General features: G+C 38.5%; 1 protein-coding gene across 2 annotated transcripts in view; it reads left to right on the forward strand.

Annotated features, from left to right (window-relative positions):
• The window catches only part of TEC (tec protein tyrosine kinase), a gene marked incomplete at both ends in the record, with an annotated part of 32,060 nt that extends 11,911 nt beyond the window's left edge, over positions 1–20,149 (forward strand). Inside the window, 16 exons of one of the 2 annotated variants that reach the window (XM_080343144.1) lie at positions 4,737–4,838; positions 5,809–5,890; positions 7,197–7,325; positions 8,602–8,642; positions 9,061–9,242; positions 10,218–10,283; positions 12,012–12,066; positions 12,229–12,308; positions 12,866–12,999; positions 14,205–14,279; positions 15,187–15,358; positions 15,524–15,740; positions 16,280–16,344; positions 17,409–17,527; positions 17,877–18,034; positions 20,072–20,149. In XM_080343144.1, coding sequence (XP_080199270.1) covers positions 4,737–4,838; positions 5,809–5,890; positions 7,197–7,325; positions 8,602–8,642; positions 9,061–9,242; positions 10,218–10,283; positions 12,012–12,066; positions 12,229–12,308; positions 12,866–12,999; positions 14,205–14,279; positions 15,187–15,358; positions 15,524–15,740; positions 16,280–16,344; positions 17,409–17,527; positions 17,877–18,034; positions 20,072–20,149 — 1,755 coding nt within the window. Of the gene's footprint in view, positions 1–4,736; positions 4,839–5,808; positions 5,891–7,196; positions 7,334–8,601; positions 8,643–9,027; positions 9,243–10,217; positions 10,284–12,011; positions 12,067–12,228; positions 12,309–12,865; positions 13,000–14,204; positions 14,280–15,186; positions 15,359–15,523; positions 15,741–16,279; positions 16,345–17,408; positions 17,528–17,876; positions 18,035–20,071 lie in introns of both variants that reach the window. The other variant, XM_080343145.1, reaches the window with a different exon arrangement.
• Positions 20,150–21,730: the final 1,581 nt, after the last annotated feature.

The raw sequence follows: 21,730 nt of genomic DNA on the forward strand, positions 1-21,730 counted from the left end.
CTTATGTTTGTGTCTTTTTCCTCTTGAAATTCTTCCCCAGAGTGAGATCTTGGATCAGGTCAGACTAATCAATCACCTCTTGCTTTTTATGTTGATTCTAGCCATTTTGGAAGGATCAATAGAAATACTTAATACTTGCTTTTCTTAGAATAATAATTTTTAAAATGTACTGAAAGGAGGCAGGGCATTCTTCAACACGTCTGACACACTGGAAAATAAGGGGATAGAAAATCTGGCTATCTAACACTTAGCTACAGTAATTATATTTCCCTAATTAGTAGTTGCTTGTGTGAAAATGCCTCTCAAGAGGGAACTGCAGCACTTTCCAGCACAATGCTATGAAAACAAACAAACACCCCCCCAAAAAACAACAAAAAAGAAGCCCCCCAAACACCCATACATTTGTGTTTGGAGTATATTCTACCACAGAAGTTCTCTACAGGGGATGTTGGGTAAGAGAGGCTTTTCAGAAGTTTCATAAAGTTGCAGAGCAGCTCCATAAAAGGAGATGTCTTCTATGCTTGTGAGAATGCAAGTTCCATGGGTCACATGCTGATGACCTCAGGATTTCCTACATGAGATTAAGCATGGGAGAAAGAAATAGTGTGAACAACAAAAAGCAAAAGAGAGAGAGCAAGAGACAACATGAGCAAGACGAAATCTAGCTATTTCTTGACAGCCGGGCTCACTTCTGCATGTTTTTGTTGAGGGTTTTTTTCCCTTGTATTTTTTAACCTCCCCCCTACCCCGACTTTTCTGAGGGTAAGCAGCAGAATATATTCATCAGGAAAGAGGAACTACACTGAAGAAATCTGATAATGGGAATATAGGCTTCTTAAGCTGTACAGCTACAACATTCAGCAGAGGAGTAATTCCAGGTGTACAGAGGATGAGCTGTTTGATTGTATATTTATCTAACACTTTTTTGTCTTCCTGTATTCTAAGATTTTTTTCTTAAGATAGTTGTGTAATCATATATTTCTTCCATAACTGAAAATGTAGGTCTGATGTTATAACTTCTTGATATTACTGTCTCATGTTAAGTAACAGGAATAGCTTATTCTTTTTGCATTGCATTGCATGCGAACGTCACTTATTGTCTGGACTGGCCATCCTCATTGTGAGCCAAGGGCTCTGAAACTGTAAATCAAGTCTTTGAAGCATAGGCAAGTATGAAGTACATATGGCATTTTGCATTGTGAGAAACTTTGTAAAGTAGTTTCTGTAGCGTCACTTCCATTTTGTTATTTTCAGCAAGCACCTTAAGTGTGACTTTGAAGCACATATTTTTATTGATTTGTTATCCTTATTAGGAAATATTAATAATATTTGTATACCTTTATTACTGTTCTAACCATGTCTCCTCCTAGAGATGTGTGTCTATCTTCAGAAAAGAGATGGACCAGCTTTGATCAATGGCCTGTGATTTTTTTTTCCCCAAATCCTCTGTGAATGCTCGTGTCCAGTTGAGAGAGCTAGCATGAATGTGCTTGTGAAATGTTATATTTCTTCAGTGAATCTAACCTTTTAATACTATGTTATCCATCATCCACCTCCAAAAACAACTGTGAAAAATGTCCCTTTGCCTCCTGTGGTTTGAAACTGCATAATTAGCCTTTGTACTAATTTTGTCTCTTTGTAGTAGAGATCACTTGTTGGAAAGAGTGGTTGTGGGTGGACTTCTCATGGCTGGCTCGTGCCTGCACCTCTAATTCCCCACTACTCTAGGGTTTGAGGTCTTCCTTGATTCTGCATTTCCTGTCTGTCATACACCTGAGTCTAGAGCAAGCCATGAGGCTTGCAGAATAAATGCAACAGAGGTGGTGTGCAAGAAGTCCTATTACAAAGGGAAATCTTTTTGACAGGGAGGGGAGGGAGACTGCAGTGGTCTTGTTAGTGTTTTTCTTGAGTCATTCATTCCTGCTCCTGTGCCCTTGGGTTTCATGGTGAGCAATGCTGAGCTAAAACACAGCTGCGCACCTGACAATTTGAAGCCTACTGGCCGTTAACAACTGTTGCTTCTGATGCAATCAGAAATGTGCCTGGAGCAGTGCATTTATATTTAATTTCACAAGTGTAAGGTTTTTTAATCTGTAGATTAAGCAAAATGGCAGAATCTTCTCTGACATTAGGCTTAGTTTTCTGGATTGAGTAGTAAGGCGGATCAACTTTGAGTTGGCTTAATTTGGCATCTCATGGTGAAGCAAACTGAGCCACCGTAAATCATGAAGTGTACTAAGGGATGACTTAGGGAACAGAATGACTCGAGTGATGTGCTGTGTACTTTATTTTGCTTTATTTTTCCCCCCTCACATGTTAATTGATTACCTTGTTGTATTCCTGTCCTTTGTCGTCCTGGCAGATGTATGTTCCTTCTGAGTGAGCGGTCACTGAATGCCAGAACTGGCATGAGAATCTCTGAGTCTTGGAGGAGAGGCAGGTTGAGAGAAAGTAATAAAGCCTATGCCTCCAAAGAATTCCTGTCATTCTGGATAAACAAACAAACAAACAAACACCAACAAAAACAAACAAACAAACAAAAATAATGCATGTCACCTCTCTGTCTGTCCCACCACCTCAGTTAACCAGCAGATGGGATCCAAGCAATATATGACACGGAAAGCTGGGTAGATATGCTACAGAAGTGTCAAAAGTTTAATTCTTTTTATGTTGTTCTGCAAAATAAAAGATCTGGAGAGGTGTCTCCAACACAACTAGGTGGGGCATTGAATTCTGTGCTTCATGAAAAGTTGCATCTTGTTGGATTCTCCTCCTCTGCCTTGGCTGCTTAGCCTTGGCTAATCTGGCAGCCCTGAATCTGCCAGGCCTGCCATGCAGTGACAAGGGAGAAGCAATACTTGCTGCTGTACCAAGTATTGTAGACTTCAGCAACTCAGTTTTTGGCATTTGCTGGAATGTATGTTTTACTTTAAGCAGCCAATGTTCTAGTAAGGGGATACCGTAAAATAAAAGGAAGACTGTTTTTTTCCTTTCATCAAAGAATCCAAGGTTGCATACTTGGTAAAAAACTTGGTAAAAATTATTTTTCAGCATAACATGGTATAACTTTGTACTGCAGCTTGTGGTAATGTTTATGATTTGACTTTTTAAAAATGGTTCGTTAAAATACCTAACTTTTTTATTCCCCCTGCCCCCATTTAAAAAAAAAAAAACCCTTATTGGGTCATCTTTTTGGTGTGTAATGTATTTTAAATGCTAAAATGCTAAATGTATTTTAAATGCTGATGAAATGTCCATGGATAGCAAATATTGTGTTTCTAGGGTGGTGGAATTGTGACAGCTATATTTGTAGTTGCTCTTTGCTTCTGTTTATAAGACTGTGTTTTCAGTTGCTTATGATTGTGCCAGACTCCTGCTATTTGGGCTGAAATTTCTGTCCTCAGGAGAGAAGAGGGCAGCCAAGTAAGGATTAGAGTATCTCAAGTAATTCAGCAATTACCAATTATTTCTACATCGTGTGAAAAGCATCCATTTTTCATAAGCTCTACTCTGGTCTGCATGTGTTGGATGGGCTGGGCAAGTCAACATTTCTGATATGGATTAATTCAGGACCAGTCATAAACTGCTGCCACTTCAGTTTTGTTCTGGATTCCAGTAGAAACTTTGTCTCCTGTTAGAGATTATTTTCTCCCAAAAGTGAGTGGTGGCCCTGTACAATCTCCATAGATTGCTCATCATTTTGCTCTCAGAAGTGTAGTGTTCAGTTGTATCCCTTTGCCATGTAGAACACTTCGTAAATTTCTGTGCTGGGCTTTCATTTTTAGCTGCTTCTGCTTCAGGTAAAGGAAAATGTTTTTGATCAATTCCTTCAGAAGCAGACACCTTAAAAAGGTCTGCATGTGTGTGGACTTCACTGTAATTACCTGTTGTGTTTCATGTAGACTGAAGCCTGGTACACACTACCTGTGTTATCAGCTGTTCTTCCAAGGACCTTCCTCTCTGGAGCCATGTTTCTGTGCATTGTTATTTTGGGCAACACCTGCTGAGCAGCCAGGGCACTCCTTGCAGACTTTAAAATCCTCATAATTATCAATTTAGGCAAGCCATTCTGCTCACTTGTCTGTGCTTTTGACCTTGCTTCTTCTGGGCTTCTGCTAGCCTTGGTCAAAGAAGTTCTTCAACACAGACCCCAGCTTGGCCCAGGAATGGGTTTCACTCCCATCTTCTGCTTCCTACCTCAGCATGAACTTGTGTTGCCTGAGCCAGCATCCCAGTTTCTCTGGAAGTTGTTGAAACACAACAGTAGCCCCAAAATGGTGGGAGCATTTCAGCAGCAGGGTGAGGGAGCAGATGATGGGGTGCATTGGCACCTACTTTCCTCACTCGTTTTAATAATAATTTAAAATTGGCAAAGGGGAAGCCTTCCTTCTTCTGTACTCAAGTGTTGTGTGTGTGTGGTTGTGTGTGGTTTGTTTTTTTTGTTTGTTGTGATTTGATTTGATTTGATTTCTAATATTTTTTTAAAGAAGAGTAGATTAAACCTATGATTACAACTGATTGGAAAGAAGTACTTTTAACAAAGCAATTGCACTGTACTCTTTGCACTTTCACCAGTGTAGATCTTTATACCCTCTCTCTCATTTTCCAAATTACTTCTACAGTTATAGCAACATCGGTGTCAGAGTGGAAAAGAAAGCAAGAAGTCTCGGCTGAAAAAAAAAAAAAAGAAGATAAATTAGTTATTTTACATAATGTTTTTTTCTTTTCTTTAATAGAAAAAATATAGAAAAGGATCTGTGGATATTTCAAGGATTAAATGTGTAGAAGTTGTAAAAAATGATGGTATTATTCCCTGTCAAAATAAATATCCATTTCAGGTATGTTCCTTTAGTATAAAATATATACATTACAGTGCTTTTTTTCAACAATGCCAAGTCATTTAGATGTAACTGGCTTGAAATTACTGTCACTTCTAAATGCTGAGCCCATTCTCTGGCACTCCGGCCTGTGTGGGAGGTGGTTCAAGACTAGTGATTAAAAACCATCCCCAGCAAGCCCTGTAGTCCCCTCTCTTGGGAGCTGTGCCTCGTATATTTGGTCTTTTTCTTTTCCCCACCTCTCTGCTTGGGTTTTGCCTGGAAAGTGCCTTGTCCTGGTCTTCATCCAAAATGGATTAGCTGGCAACCCGTTTTCCACATCTTCTTTCTTTCACATGAAATTTAATTACTATTAAATTCTATAAGAATAAGAAAATTAAGATAAAACTGGTTGCATTTTCTTCCATTGTGAACTTAATGGAAATAAACACAGAAAACAAAGGGCTTAGATGGGAAAAATAAATGTTTAGATATAGGGGATTGGATGCTGTTCCTGCTTATGATAGAGGGAATGGTTGGAGTGAAGTAGGACAATACTTGCTTTCCACCAGTACAAGCAGTGAAGAAAAAGAAGGCAGGAATCTCCCCAGTGCAGTACAAAATGACAAGGAGTTATGAAGTGGCCAGGAACAAAGGATGTCTGATTATGAAATAGCTTTAGCAATTAAATTTAACTGGTTTTAGAAAACTCATGATGAAGAATAAACAAAACAAAATGTGAAGCAAACATTTTTCAGGAATACTCTCAAGATAATGTACCATTAGAAAATTCTTCCTTATTCTACTGGAAGCATCATATATGAATAGCAAACTGTAATAACCTTTTCCCAGTTTCTGTATTTTGTGCCTGAGTACACTGATTTTTGTCAAATGTAAGTAATTTGTTTTGTTCTGACTCCTGAGGAATAAATAAATGAATATTACCAGGTGAATATATTTTGATTGTTTCTTCCCCCCCCTCCTTCTCCAGGTTGTATATGATGCTAATACGCTTTATATTTTTGCACCAAGTGCACAAAGCCGGGATCAGTGGGTGAGGAATCTGAAAGAAGGTAATGGAAATTGCTCTTCCTTAACATCTGATATATGTAGATGCCTTTACTTGAGTTGGCTGGCTGGCTGGAGTTAACTGCTGCGGTGTTTTGAATTTGTGGCCAAAACAGTGTTGAAAACACACCTGTGTTTTAGTTGCTGCTGAGCAGTGTTTGCCCAGCTTACAGACTTTGCCTTTTGCTCCCTCTGCCCCAATAGCAAGTGGGTGGGGGGTGCATGAGAAGCTGGGTGGTGACACAGCCAGGGCAGCAGACCTGGACTGACCAAAGCGATATTCCAGGCCGTATACTGTCATGTTTGACAATTTTAAAAACTGGGGTAGAGGAAGGCGGGGGTTGAGGTTTTTTGGCTTCCGTATTGGCTGTTGCTCTGCGACTCACTGAGCATTGGTCTGCTTGGTGGGAGATGGTGAGAAATTGCCTTTACATCACTTTTTTTCTTCTTCCTTTGGTTATTAAACTATATTTATCTCAAGCCATGAGTTTTTTCCTCTACTCTTTCTATTCTTTCCCACATCCACATTGTGGGTCATAAACTAATGTAAAATGACAGGAGGCATGTCCACTGAGTCACGATCTGATTAATGCTGTCATAGTGAGTATAAAGATCTTTTTTTCAAGAGCCTCTTAATTCTTTCTGCCACATCAAATGCTCACATTAATTGCAGGTGCTCTGTAAAGTAATATGAAATAATTCCTGGGCTGGAGACTACAGGTCAGTGAATAACCTCTGAACCCCAGCAAGCCTGTAGGATATGCGGGAAAGGAGCCTTTCAGAACTAACACAGGCACTATGTCATAGAATAGCAATAATAGTCAGCTATCTTTCCCTCCAAAACACTATTTGTAGTGGAAATTACGAGTGACTTGCAGCAGTAATAACAAGAAAAGGGGCAGTCAGAGCCCCCAGGGTCTTCACAGCTGCCTGACTGCTTTGTGGGGTGCAGGCTGGCAGCTGGGTCTCCTTTGCACCAAACACCCACCATTGCTGGGCTGGCTGATTTAGACAGGGAGTACAGCACTCTCTTCTGGAATAAAGTCATGTATTATCCTAAAAATGTCCTCTACTATTGTTGTATTGCCTCCATGTAAACTTGCAAGAAGATCCTTACAAGAAGCAAATGTAGATTATGCTTCACATTAAAGATATTGTAATATTTATTAAAAATAGCCCTGTTGCAGGTTTGCGGTATTTTGTTTGTTTGTTTGTTTGTGTGTGGTTTTTGTTTATATTTTTTGTTTTGGTTGTTTTTTTTTTTGGTTTTTTTTTTTTTAATCTTTAAATATATGCTCTTTCTTCTTGTAGAAATAAAGAACAACAGCAATATAATGGTAAAATATCATCCTAAGTTCTGGACAGAAGGAATTTATCAGTGCTGCAGACAAACAGAAAAATTAGCACCTGGATGTGAAAAATATAATCTTTTTGAAAACAGTAAGTACGTGTGTTATCATATGAAGTTATTTTTGGTTTTCTGCCATTTTTTTAGATGATCGGGTCATCACAACTAAAGGCTGAGATATTAGGGAAATTTACAGGGCAGAGTGAATAACTGATACTGTACTTGAAGTGAATCAAAATGTTTGTTTTGTTTCCAAGCATTTTGTAAAAAATATAAAAGCCTCCCAAAAAATGTTTAGAAAAAGCTGAAAGGAATCATTGAGGCTTCTGAATTTATTTTTCACTTGGTTTGTTTTTCCCATCTGAAGCTCATTTGACCAAGCATTTACCTCAGACTGAGGATAAAACCTGATGGCAAAAAAGATTCAGCTCAAAATCCTTTCCAGCTCTTCAGTTTCAATAAATAACTTCTATATATCCATGTAAAAGAATAACCATGTTGCATTCAGTGTTACTGCAGCACTGTAAAAATGATACAAGAAGGCTTAATGTATTTCCAGACATGGGACTGAATTTTCTTAGAGGTTTGTAAATGTCTATACTCTGAACCTGGATGAGCCAGGACTTCCATAGGCACATGCATCTTCCAGCATCCAAATCGAAGGCTCCCAGTGAAACTGGCAGTGCCTGCATGTTTTCCTACATCAGAGCCTTAAATGAGAATGGTGGGGACCTGTGAATTTAGTTGCATTAAAACACTTGAAGAATAAATAGTGGCTCATGGTCAGCCTTACTTGACAGGAAGATGAAAACCTGACATACAGCTCAATCTTTTTTAAGGTGGAAAAAAGCAGCACAGGAGAAAAAAATACTCTTGGACCTGAGAGAAATAATAAAAAAAATGCATACAACACTTATGCTATATTTCACAAAGCAAGGGTCAGAGGGAGTATAATTTTTTTAGAAGAGCAGATAGTAATAGAAAAAGATCTTTAAATTGTGGTGACAGGATCACTGCTTCCTTTTTGTATTCCTTCTTAATCTCTATCCCTTTTTCATTTCTCATGTATTTCTGCATCTGAGGGCTGGTTCAGGGATCTCTGTCACACACTCTGGTGTGGCACAGATATTGCTAAATCCTGTGGTGAATGCAACCTGCCAGCTGATTTAAGATGTTTTTGCCAATAAATGTTTAATCAATGTTTTCCTAATGCTTAATTGGAGTTGTCTTTTGCTTTCTGGCTTACTAAGCTATCCTGAATGCTAATTAAAATGTTAACATCTTATCTGAATTTTAAACCTTTTATTCAGTTTTTAAATTTATAGGTAAATGGATAAACACAAATATTTTCTTGTGCTCTTTTGCTAGGTGTGATGAGATTGCCCTCTCCAATGCCAGAAAAAAGTGTGGTAGGTAGTGTCTTTAAAACATCTCTTTTTTGAGATGGTGTTTAGGTTTCTTGTGGTTCTTTCCATATCTTACAGCAAATGCATCAGTGGGCTTCATGCTCTATTTCAGGGTGGAAAAAAAAAAACCATTGAAGTTTAGCTGCACCTATTAGCTGTACTTGTGCTGCTGGTGGGACAGAGGGTTGAAAAGCAAACACCAGCTGGGGTTGCCCTTTGCTGGCAGCTGCAGGGTGAGTCAACCCCATGGGTTGCTGCCTCCTGGAGCCACCACAAGCTCACGTCTGGGGCAACCCAGAGCCAGCCCAGCTTTTGCCTCGGGGACGTCTGGGCTGGTTTGCACTGGTGTGATGATGGTAAGGGTGGGTGGGGTGGAAAAATGGAGCAGAGTGGGATGATAACGATGTTGGGTTTTTTTCAGCGAAGACCTCCGCCACCTGTTCCTCCAGTCGAAGAAAATGGCAGTGAAGAGGAGGAGATAGTTGTAGCAATGTATGACTTTGAGCCTACAGAACATCATGATTTAAGATTAGAGAAAGGTGAAGAATATACGGTGATTGAGAAGAATGACATTCACTGGTGGAAAGCGAGAGACAAATATGGGTAAACATGGGTTCCTTATTTTTAATTACAAAGATAGTAAGGCTATTTCCATGTTGTAGTAGTTTATATTGACTGTGTGTCAACAAAGAACTCTATTAGACCCCACTTTCTGTCTTTATCTTTACCTATGTCTTTTGGATCTTGTCTTTAATCCCACCTGGAAACCAGTTTTTAAAAGTGTGGTTCTCAATAGATTGTGGGGCCAGAGTGCAAAGATGGTTGCAGAAGTGGAAGCTTTTACAATTATATTTCCTGTCAGACTTCATGGTTTCCCAATTAAGGCATCAGCCAGCCTACAAAACCTCACTAAACTGGTATAGTACTTCCATTTCCCTGGGGAACAGCTCATTAGGGAGCAATATGGTTAACAGGCTCTGACTTCTAGACTTGAATAGTCATCATCTTAATAGCTGGATCATTAGGGTTGATCTCTGAATGGGTTAAGAGAGAGTTCCATTGAGATGCCTTAATGACTACAATTTTATATTCCCTGGATTAGAATTTTTCTATGCAGTTTTAAAGGTGGAGGTTTCCATACTTCAATATTTATCAGGTCCCTGTTGCAATATTTTAGGGGTAATTGTGAGTTATCGGGTCATGGTAGGCTCCAAACATATTTCCAGTGACTGGTTGAGACCTCTGAGAGCAGCAGTGATAGAGTAGCAGAGGGTTACTCTTCTTCACCCCTTCTGCTGGTTTTCTGGGACACTTCTGCTGCCTGTGTCCCATCTCTAGGTGCAGTGAAAGTTAATGTGGGGATGTTGATGTGGAGTTGATGTGGAAAACAAGTCTCTGTGTTATCAGCAGTAGAGTGGGTGGCTCAGTAATAAATAAATGACAGAGAGAGACCTCTGGTAGTTAACAGAATGAAACACTGCCTTCTGGGCATGCAATTTTACATGTTTTCACTCAGATTGTATCTTTTATATACATACATATATATTACATACATACTTTTTTTTTTTTTTTTCCCAGAAAACAAGGATATATTCCAAGCAACTATGTAACAGGAAAGAAGTCCAACAACCTTGATCAATATGAGTAAGTGAATATTTAAATTAAAATCTTGAAGTTCATAAGATGAAACCTATGCTTTAAAGTTTTGTAAGCAATTATTTGCATACAATAGCAATTAGCTCAGAGATGCAGTTTAAATATTTGAAATAATAATATTTTTGTTCTGATTCTCCTCATTGATTTTGCTGTGATTCATTATGTAGAATCAAGGCAGTGAGATGGCTAAGAGGCATGTAATTTTTAGACTATTACTATTAAAGCAAAAAAACCCTCCCAGTTCTCTGATAGACAAAGAGGAAATTTACCCATTATAAATGTGCTGAATGTTTTTTTAAATATTACAGTGACATGTTTATCCGAAGTGTGTGGCAGCAAGATAGAGTAAAAAGCAGTGGAAATAATTCAAAGTAAACATAACAGATCAGAGATTTTGGAAGGCAGCTTTAATTTCACAAACATATATCACTCAGTGTATTTTAAGTCTTGATGTGTGCATATGACTTATCAGCTATAAAAGTATAGCTTTTTTTTTTTTTTTTTTAAATGCTTTTTCTAGTTCATGTTTAATTATGGAGAACTTATTTAACAACATCAGAATAAACTTGAACACTGTAGCCTCCAAGCCTGTTCTTCTTGATACTCGAATTTCAGTACAGTATAAAATGTTGTGCCTGAGAACTTAAGACATGTTTCATGACTTTTAGATAAAATGGAGCTGTAAGGCAATAATAATGAAAACTAGTTTACAAACTACATTAGTAGCTCTGCAACTCTACTCTCAGCCATGTATAGCTCCTACTGCTATGTTTTGACAGAAGGTAGGGTTTCTTTTGGGATTTTATCTTTGGCTTTACTAGAGGGAATGATCTGTTCTTTGTTTCTTCGTGATCTTCAAGGCTTTTGTTAAGAGCCCTGCCCTGCTCTGGGCTGGGCTACAGGGCTGACAGAAAGGGAAGGAAGGAACTGGGCTGCCTTATCTGGTCCAGCCACTTTGTGCCTTGCCACCTTGGGGCTGTAATTCTGAGTCACCGTGCAGTTCAGGGAGGATTACTCCAGGTCATTTACCAACTGCAAGAAACCACCATCTCCAGAAGAGCCGAACCTGATTAGAGGCTGCTCTGCCACTTCCCTGCTCAGTTACTGCCCTGGCAGCATAGCTCAAAACGATTGCACCACACCATTTGTGAGCTGCATGTTTTTCCTTTTTTATATAATTCACTGCAGCTGGCTCAAATGTCAGTGCTTCTGTGGCTGCTTTAACCTGCCTGTGCAGCACCGAGCTCGGGGATGTGCAGCCATGACATTTAATTCACTTTCAATCTCCTCTTTGGTAGGTGGGTCCTCCTTGGAAAATCAGAACCAAGAAGTTATTGAATGAAAGAGCAGCCAGCTACACAGGTGGCTTGACTGGTGTGTAGGCAGCTGCTTCCCCAGGGCTGCCAGCCTGCCCTCGGGCTGATGTTCAGAGCAGCTACTGCCATCAGCCTGAGAAGTGTTTTTCCTGAAAAATTACTTCCATTACCTGAACTTTATTGGCTTGTGTGAGATCTTACTGGATTTGTTTCAGGACATTTTAATGGGATAACTGAGCAATGTAATAGAGACTGATTTTTGTATATTAACTAAAGTTCAGTTGTTGACCTTTGTTATTATAAACTTATTGAATCTGTAGCTTTGTAATACTTTGCTTTAAGCATCTTATAGAAGTCTTGCTTTTTTGGAGAAGTTTTGGTTACTGATGTTGTGTTGCAGGTGGTTCAGCAGAAACCTCAACAGAAGCAAGGCAGAGCAGCTCCTCAGAAATGAGGTGAGTACAGCAGCCTTGCAGTACTAGCCATCAAATTTGTGTAAAGTAGCTGCTTTTATTAAAACAAATGCTTATTTTGTCATGTGCAAATCACAGAACGAGTAGAAGAAACACGCAGCTTAAAACCACTTGTACAAAACTGTCAATGTTCTTACATTTTAGGATAAAGAAGGTGGTTTTGTGGTGAGAGACTCAAGTCAGCCTGGCCTGTATACAGTTTCCCTTTATACAAAATTTGGAGGGTGAGTTTCTGTGGCTGCTCTGCACACCTTGTCTTGTCTGAATCCATTTGTATCCATCTCCAAATCCATGGGCTGGGGGAAAGCCCAGGAGAGAGCTCACCAAAGAAATGAGGGGTGCTGCGACAGAAAAGATGTGTGACTAAAATGAACTTCTCAGCTCCCTGGTTAGGTCATGATTGCTTTAATCCAGAGTAGACCTGAACTGCCACTCAAAGAAGGCCTTGATTTCCCACCCCACTTGGTCTCTTTCCTCCTGCAGCCCAAATGTTTGTATTGGTGTGTGGTGAGATGGACTGGGGAGCTCGCTGGGCTGAAAATTAACCTATTATGGGTTAATCTTCAGGTTGGTCTGAGCACTGAGAATAAGGTGAGTCACCAGCGCTTGGGAGCTTTGGTATTCAAGCTGTTCCTGAAGCCTGTGACATGGGGCTCCTGTGCTGGCCCTTTTGGTTTCCTTTTCCTGGTCAATGTGCAACTCTTGAAAGAAATCACAACAAATGACATTGTGTTATTACTATTATAATTGCTATTATTATTGTTACTATTTATTTTTCCAGAGAAGGTTCATCAGGAATAAGACACTACCATATAAAAGAAACAGTGACATCACCGAAGCAGTACTACCTCGCAGAAAAACATCTATTTAACTCCATTCCAGAAATAATTGAGTATCATAAACATAATGCAGCAGGTATATGAACTGGATTTTTTTCTGTCACTTAGGGTTGATTTGAAAAGGTGTAAGGCGTTTTAGAATTTTAATGAAAGTATTTAGATTTTTACAGATCTTTCTTTTTCAGGGAAGCCATGAGACACTGCATTTTCCCTTTTTTCCATGTAGGCACTCTTTTGAAAGGTTTTATGTAAACGTTTATATATATAAATACATATATGTTCTTGTCCCAAGAGTAACAGAAGAACAGCTGTATCAAGTCAGGAAAACTCATTCATTTAGCTCCATTTCATGTCTCCATGAGCTGCCTGTAACTTACACCAGATGGATAGGGATGGTGCTTCCCCAGAGTACTCTCCAGGCACTAGCTTTTTAGCTGTGGGTTGCCACTGCTTAAAATGATCTAATTTTTCCCACATAGCAAACAGATGAGGAGAGCAGTAATGTGTTGTTTAGGAAATGTGAGTCTTTGTAAAGGTTAGACACTTCAGATCTATAGCTGATGGCTCATGCTGGTGTCTGCTCACCGTATGATCAGATAGGGAGAGTTTAGGAATTAGATTCAAGACACAGATATTAATATAGTGTATTTTTTCAACTCTAATTTGTGCATAGATTTCCACCATGACTGATATTTTCCAGATGTTTATATCTAATTCAGATGACCTGGCATTTCATGATGATATTCTGGAAAATATGCTCCAAAACATAGCCCTGCTTTTCATTTATTATAGCCAATTTTACTACTTGTGTTTTAATTGCTTCATTGCTTTTACCTTATGGTGTATCAAATTCTCACAAGATTTTAGGAGAATATTCAGTTAGCATGAAGCCTTTATTTTGTGAATGTAAAATCCCAGTGTAAAACTGCTGGGCTTTATGTGTGAAACAGAAATGATTAAAAATAACTTATCTTTCTGATCTGAAAGGGGTCCTCAGCCTTTGTTGGTGCCAGTATAACAGTAAAGCACAGATATGTATGCATATATCTATATCCATCTCTCACCAGTAAAGAGGCAGCAGCAAGTCAGATGCAATGAGTGGCCTTATGTACCTCTTGTAGCCACTTAGTCACAACAATGCAATAGCAGAAAATATGGTCAAAGCTGTATATAATGATAAGCTTATTATTAATCAGTGTTTGCAGTGAATAAGTGTCTGATTTGCTGCCCAGCACTGTTTCAGAAGTAAGCTGTCTCTCTTGAATTATCTTTGAACCTCAGGTCTCGTTACCCGGCTTCGTTACCCAGTGACCCCAAAGAAGACAACAGCACCAACAACAGCAGGATTCAGTTATGGTAATTGCGTGTTATATTAATCTGCATGTAGCTTTTCTAATTATTTTATACATGCGAGTTGCCACAATGTTTTCTAAAAGTTTTGAAAAGACCTAATTTGGTATTGTGCGATTGCCTACGCTAACTTATGCCGGTGAGGTTGTACCTTGGAGACCCTTGCTCAGAGGATTGGCATGCAAAGACATGACGGCTGGTGGTAGGTGTGTGGTGCCAAGGGCAGCAGTGAGGAGAGGCAGAATGTGGTGCCAGTGCTCCAAGGGAATTCAGCATCTTCCTCCATGCTCTTGTAGCCACCTCTGTCTGATTAAAGAGCTGTGCCTTTGGCTCCTTCATAAGCCTCCAGACTTCTGACTCAATCTTGGGTCCTTTGATCTTTGTGGAAGGGTCACTATCTACATCTACATCTACATCTACATCTACATCTACATCTACATCTACATCTACATCTACATCTACATCTACATCTACATCTACATCTACATCTACATCATCTACATCTACATCTATCTATATCTATATTTTATTTTGTTTTTTAAGTTTGGAATAACCTGTTTAAGCATGGCTCTTCAGGTAACGTGAACAGCTACTCACACACTGGCACAACTTTTTATGATGGCAGATTGTTGAAATCAAATCTGATAATCCCAGTGTGTAATTGTTGGCTTCAGGAACATTTAAGTTTTGCCTTCTGTGTGGGTCAGGAGCTGCTTAAAGGCTATGTCTAGCTAAAAGTTTGTTTTGTGAGATGTAGAAATGCCCATTTTCCAGTTAATTTTAAAATGTTTTCTCCCTGAATTCCCCAATTTGCTAGTAATCCAGCATTTCCCTTTCCTCCTCGTTATCACCTACCAGTTAGGTATGTTCCCTAGTACAGCAGTCATGGCCTCTTGTTTGTTTTGTTTTACAGAGAAATGGGAAATTAATCCCTCGGAACTGACATTCATGAGAGAACTGGGGAGCGGTCTCTTTGGCGTAGTGCGCCTTGGGAAATGGAGGGCGCAGTATAAAGTGGCCATCAAGGCAATTCGGGAAGGTGCGATGTATGAAGAAGATTTCATTGAAGAAGCTAAAGTAATGATGTGAGTTTGGTGCTTGGTGCTTTTATTACCAGATCTAGGCCCCTGGTGCCATTTACTGGTTATAAATAAAACACTTTGGGCAGGTGGTAGTTTTGCAGTTTTGTGGGGGTGGAGAGCTAGTACTGGGCGGAGGAAGTAATAATGGCATGATCTCAACCTTTTCAGGAAGCTAACACATCCTAAGTTAGTTCAGCTGTACGGTGTGTGCACACAACAGAGACCTATTTACATCGTGACAGAGTTCATGGAGCGTGGCTGCCTCCTCAATTACCTGAGACAAAAACGGGGAGTTTTGAGTAAAGACGTCCTGCTCACTATGTGCCAAGACGTATGCGAGGGAATGGAGTATCTGGAGAGAAACAGCTTTATCCACAGAGACCTGGTAACATCCCATTAGGCAATACACTCCTCTCTGAAATTTTTATTTTTGAACTTACCTATTCCTTTTTGAAACAACCTGTTTGTACATAACTGCTTTCGTTCTTGCAGAAAATTCTAAGTAGTTGAAGTTGACTCTTCAGGGTCTAATCAAGACTCTAAAATTAGCCTGTAGAGAAAATGATGAGAGGTTTCTCTCAATAAAATGGCATAACATTTCTCTGATTTTTTAATGAATAATTAATAGCTATTTGTACTCATATAATAGTGTATCTCTGCTCTCTATTGGCGCCACTTTCACTATTCATTAATCCCTCGAGATGATAATTTTTTCTGGTGATCTTTTTACAAAATGGTTTAGTTGTCAAAACAATACTACTATGAGCAAATGCACATGTACTTTTTATAAAGAGAATGCACTACCGAACTTGGTGAACTGGTGAACTTGCTAAGCAATGAGGATAAAGTCCACATTAGAACCATTGTAATTTGTCTGCAAGAGAGTGCAAGTTTTTAATCCAAATCTAACCATTCCCTTTGTAGGCTGCCAGGAACTGCTTGGTGAGTGACTCAGGAGTGGTCAAAGTCTCAGATTTTGGAATGACAAGGTATGGCTGAGTGTGCAGATTTGTGGGGATTTGGGAAAATTCACCTAACCATTGTACTTAGGTAACACATGCCCAGCAAAATTAACAGGCTGAAAAAATTATCTTTAACAACCTCTCTAGGGAACATCCTTTGGTTAATTTTTTTTTTCCAGTGCTTTTTAAACCTTTTTCATTCTGTGCTCATGTGTCAATTTCCTTACTAATTTTAATTCTGGAAAATCAAAACTAGGCAGTTTATTCTCTCAAAGTAAGTATGTCTAGTGCTTACCATGAGAGACCTGACTTTGAACTGACTCTGTGATCTGACTGGCCTTCTATTAGCAACTTGCTGCAACATCTGTGAAAATCTTATGAATTTTAATCTTGTAGTGATGGAGGAGTTACATTGGAGCTTGTGTCTTGGACAGCTCACACTGCAGAGACAGTTGTTGATCTGTATGTTGGTAAATAAATGATAGAGGCTGTTAGGTGAGTTGGGGATCCTCTTGGGGTAGATGGTTCAGAGTTGCATCTCACTAGCTGAAGTGCTGGGAGATGCTGAGACCTGGAGAGGGGCTAATTTTCTGCCTTTCTTAGCACTCATGGGTGCTACATCAGGTGGGTGATGTGTGGGTGAGGCAGGGGGGAGCAAGCACCTACAAGGAAGATGTTAAAGCACCATGGTTTAATCATGCTGCTCTTGGCTTTTGCCATATCTCTGTGCTTGCATGTCCCATGATGTCTGAATTCTGACTGGCCTGTGAGAAACAGCAAGAAATTTATGCTTTTGCATTATTTTCTCTTGTAATAGACATTTAACTTGCAGGTGGCCTAGACCTGTGTTGTATAGCTAATAATTATATGAAGACTATAATAACTATATGAAGACTCTGAGGTCATAATAAAAAGAAACTGGGTCCTGACTGAAACCTTAGCACTACCACAGAGAAGCATTTTTATTGTGCAGTGCTAACAGTTACGGCCATTAGGTGGCAATATGAGCTTCTAATATTCAAATCCAAATCTGAATTATAATTTGCAGTCTTGAAGGCTTACTGAAGGATATAATGTTTTTCTTTTTTTAGGTATGTCCTTGATGATCAATACACAAGCTCCTCAGGGGCTAAATTTCCTGTGAAATGGTGCCCCCCAGAAGTTTTTAATTATAGCCGATTCAGCAGCAAGTCAGATGTCTGGTCATTCGGTAAGACATTCATCGCTGAAATAAAGCACTGTTCTTACATTTTATCTATAGCAGTTAAGCTCTAGTTTATTGGAGGGATTCAGACATGAGGGAAGAAGCTCTGAGAAATGATTTGCCATGGTTCTATGCTTGCATGAAGTTCCACAGAGATCTTTAGATTTGTTACTTATTAAAACCCACGCTACTAGAAGATGATGTTTTCAGCGATGATGTGTGAACACTTTCTAGAATATGAATCTCAGACTATTTATCTATCAGAAATCCTGAGCCCAGAGCTCAAAATTAGCATATTTTTAAGAAGTTAATTGTGTGTTTCCTTAATATTTACTTTTTTTTTTTTTTTCCTTAGGTGTCTTAATGTGGGAAGTATTTACAGAAGGAAAAATGCCCTTTGAAAAAAACTCAAACTATGAAGTGGTAACGATGGTTAGCCAAGGGCATCGTTTGTATCGGCCCAAACTAGCCTGCAAGCAGGTGTATGAAATGATGATGATGTGCTGGCAGGAGGTATATACCTTTTAATTTTTCTTGTCTTTGAATTGAAAAAAAAAAAGTCTAATCTAACAACAGCAATTAATCCCTATTGCAGCGTTATGATTGTATCCAGCTCTGTCAGCTGTTCATGTGTTTACTGCTAAGAAAAAGATCTCCCTCTGGTTTGCCACTGAACTAGAGCTGTGATAAGAAAAATGACCAAGGAAATTTCTATGAAATAAATGGACTGTCAGATTAACAATGCAAAGACATTTAGTAACAAAATGGAATAATTGCTAAATCTGTGCTGGTCATGATGACAGCTGCATACAAATACTGCTAGCAAAAAATTAAGTCAGAACAGTCTGGAGATGGAAAATCTGATTTTGTATTGCCTCAGTTTATAAATCATTATGGAAACATGCCAGAATAACTGAAAATATTTTTAAAGGAATAATTCATTACCTGATCATAAATTATATAAGAAATATAGATTAATTTGCTGTTGAATCTAAATCCAAATGCAGGGTTTGTAAAGAAAGATAAAAATACACTGTACTGTTAATCCTTCTAACCCAGAAAGATACTGACTGTACAATTTTCAAAGAGGTCAAAGGGGCAGCAACTCCAAATTTAATACTTTACCAATTACATCAGTATAAAACAGTTCTTGTATTATTAAAGCAGAAAGTCTCTAAGAGGATAGATGCAGTTAATGAGGTGCCTCTAATTTTGAGAGCAATTGAGGAAACCAAAAGTGGAAAGAGCTACATGATTTATTTCTAGTTAGTCTTTGCCACAGGGTGTGCTGGGCAAAACTTGCTCTTTTCCAGTAATAAAGATGACATACTGTCTGAGGCTTGTCATGTAGGAGAAGGTGCTAGAAGAGAGAGCAATTAATCATCAAACCAACTGGTGAAGGTCTAAAACTTACAAACCAGTTGGTTTATGCAGCAAAAAATACATTAAAAATAACAGTGACTTGGAGGGCTCTGGAATGACAAATACATCTGTAGTTCAAAAAGCTGTTCATGGGAACCAGGAAAGAAAAGATCATTAAATTTTGTTTGTACTTGGTAACCAGCTTGACATGGTCATTAAAATGGAATAATAAATTATCTAGAAGAGAATAAGTTATTTGTTAATGCTCTTTGGATATTGACATGTATTTATGATTTATATAAACATCAATGAATTGATTAAAAATTAGTTCATTTCATAAGGGGTTATTAACAATAAAATCTAAGCAGTCATCACATGGGAGAGAATGAATCTTTGTTTTCAAACAGGACACAAATAATGGCAAGATACTGTCAATCTCTGTCATTAAATATGATTAACTCTAGGTACTTCAGTCCTCATTTAATGAATCTATTAGTCATTTATAGAGGGAATTGAATATCGAGCGAGGCTTCAAAATTCAGCAGGTGATACAAATCTGATAAATGGGCTGATAAATTGAGGAATAGTGCAAGTTACCCAGACATCCAGAACAATTAACTGTGTGAACAAGATCAGCCAAGAGGCTACCTCAGTGTATTGCCATAATGTAAAAAAACCCCAAACAAAACAAACCCAAAAAACAAAAACCCAAACAAACCAAAAATCAATAGGATGTTATGATGCATAAGGAACTCTATGTAAAATAAAGTAGATGAAGGATGCCATTGCAGAAGTCTATGGTGCAGTCTCATTGTGGGGTCCAAAAAATAATGTTGAAGTAAAAAGTGGTTTCAGGAAATGACACTCAGTTCTTAGGAGCATGAAGAACTCGTGTAAAGAAAGATGGAGCAATTCATTGGGGGAGATGGGGATGGGGAATAAAAATGAAAAAGTGTAGAACTATGCAAAATAATGTATTATATGAAGACTATAGTAAAAAAGGTGACAGTGACACTTACTAAGATTAAGCAACACATCCAAAAATCTACACAAGGAAATATTTTTACATGTCACATCTAATGAAACATTAAATTCGTTGCCACAGAATGTTATCAAGACCACTAATTTATCAAAATCAACACAACTTTGGTGCTTTTTGATCACAGCTGTACATGCTTTTATTTTTAGAAGCCAGAGGGACGCCCGACTTTTGAAGACTTGCTTCACATGATCATTGACATTGCAGAGGGTGAAGATGCTTTCTGAAAAAAGACAACAGCTGCACAAGTGCAGGAAAGAAGCTACTTTCCTGAGATGTGGCTTCACCATTTCTTTTTAAAGGCTTGATCCTGTAAGCTGCTGGATGCTGCTAAAAATCATGCGGAACCTGTAACATCTGATCCACTCCAGCACAAGGAGAGTCTTAGGTGATGCTGGGAAATGAGCACAGTATCTTCAACAATACTTGCCATCTCTATATGCTTGCTGAAAAGTCAGCATTGCATAGCTGGCACGTTGAGCTCTTTGTGGAGGAAGAGAGAGAATATGGCCAAGGCTGAGGAGCCTAATTTACATTTACTAGGTTGGGCTCATGTACATACAGTCCATGTTTCTGGTTTTCTCTTTACCCAGGCATTAGTATTAGTAGTAATTTGCATGCTTAAAAGTTAAAGGTATCTATAAATAGCTATTTACTGACATAGAAATGTTTCCAGAGATTCTCCAGGAACATGATGGGTGTTTCATGACAGATCAAGAACACAAAATATGTCTCTTTCATTTGCACATGGTAGGTTGTTAACAGCACAGTCTTCGGTTTCGTGTAACACTCAAAAATCCTTGCTTCAGAACTGGGCTGTGATGTTTCCCAAGCCAATCTAGGGTGTTTGGTCAACCAGAGACCTCCCAGGGTTAATCTTGATGTTACTTGTGAAAAATAAATCCGAGATTCAGCATAACTGGCTGTCAGTGTATCATAGTACCTTGCTTTGGATTAATTCTAAAATAATTTATATGCTGTATGTATTGTAAATATATATATTCCATGCTCTTATTTATATAAAGTGTGCTTTCCTCTTGAGATTTTCAAGCACAAGTTTGTCCTACCTTCACTTACATACACAACTCGATACATAGGGTTGTAAATGAAAGTAAGTACGCTCTCAGATGTGTTTAAGGAGGGCTCCTCTTTCTGTCTGTTATCTGTATGCACAGTGATATGACCTTTGTGTTCTTACCAGAAAATGTCATGTTACAAGTGTATGTAAATAAAATGAATGTTAACTATTGTTTGGAACCAACTAATGTATTACCAATAACTTACCCTCAGTGCATCATAAGCTAAACTCATTGTTCATGTGAACATTGTGTTATCAGAGTCCATGTGTGTACATATATGTATCTGCGTATGCACACTGTACTAAATACATACAGTAGTATGAATATGTATTTAAATGAATTTGGCAATGATGAAATGTTTGGTGCAGATATGCCTGAACTCTCTTTAGATCTTACTTGCCTTTTCCCCTCTGCTAGAGGCTCATGTCTCCACAGCTTTGCTGAAGCCTATTTCAGTTAAACTGACCTTATGTCAGTGGATGTGAGGAGTATTTGCACTTCAGTTTTGCTGTAGCCACCTCTTGGGTAACTCTATTTTATATATATATATATGTTTGTTGGTTTTTTGTTGTTTTTTTTTTTAAATTTTTTTGGTTGTTGTTACTTGTGTAGATAGCACAAAAACTTTTTAATTTTTTTGCAAGTGTGCAGAGAGCAATATGGTGAAGTTTATTTCCAGTAAATTATTAAACGTAATTATAGTTAGCTTAACACATTCCACCATTGCTG

The sequence above is a fragment of the Nesoenas mayeri genome, assembly GCF_963082525.1.
Source record: "Nesoenas mayeri genome assembly, chromosome: 4".
Lineage (NCBI taxonomy): Eukaryota > Metazoa > Chordata > Aves > Columbiformes > Columbidae > Nesoenas > Nesoenas mayeri.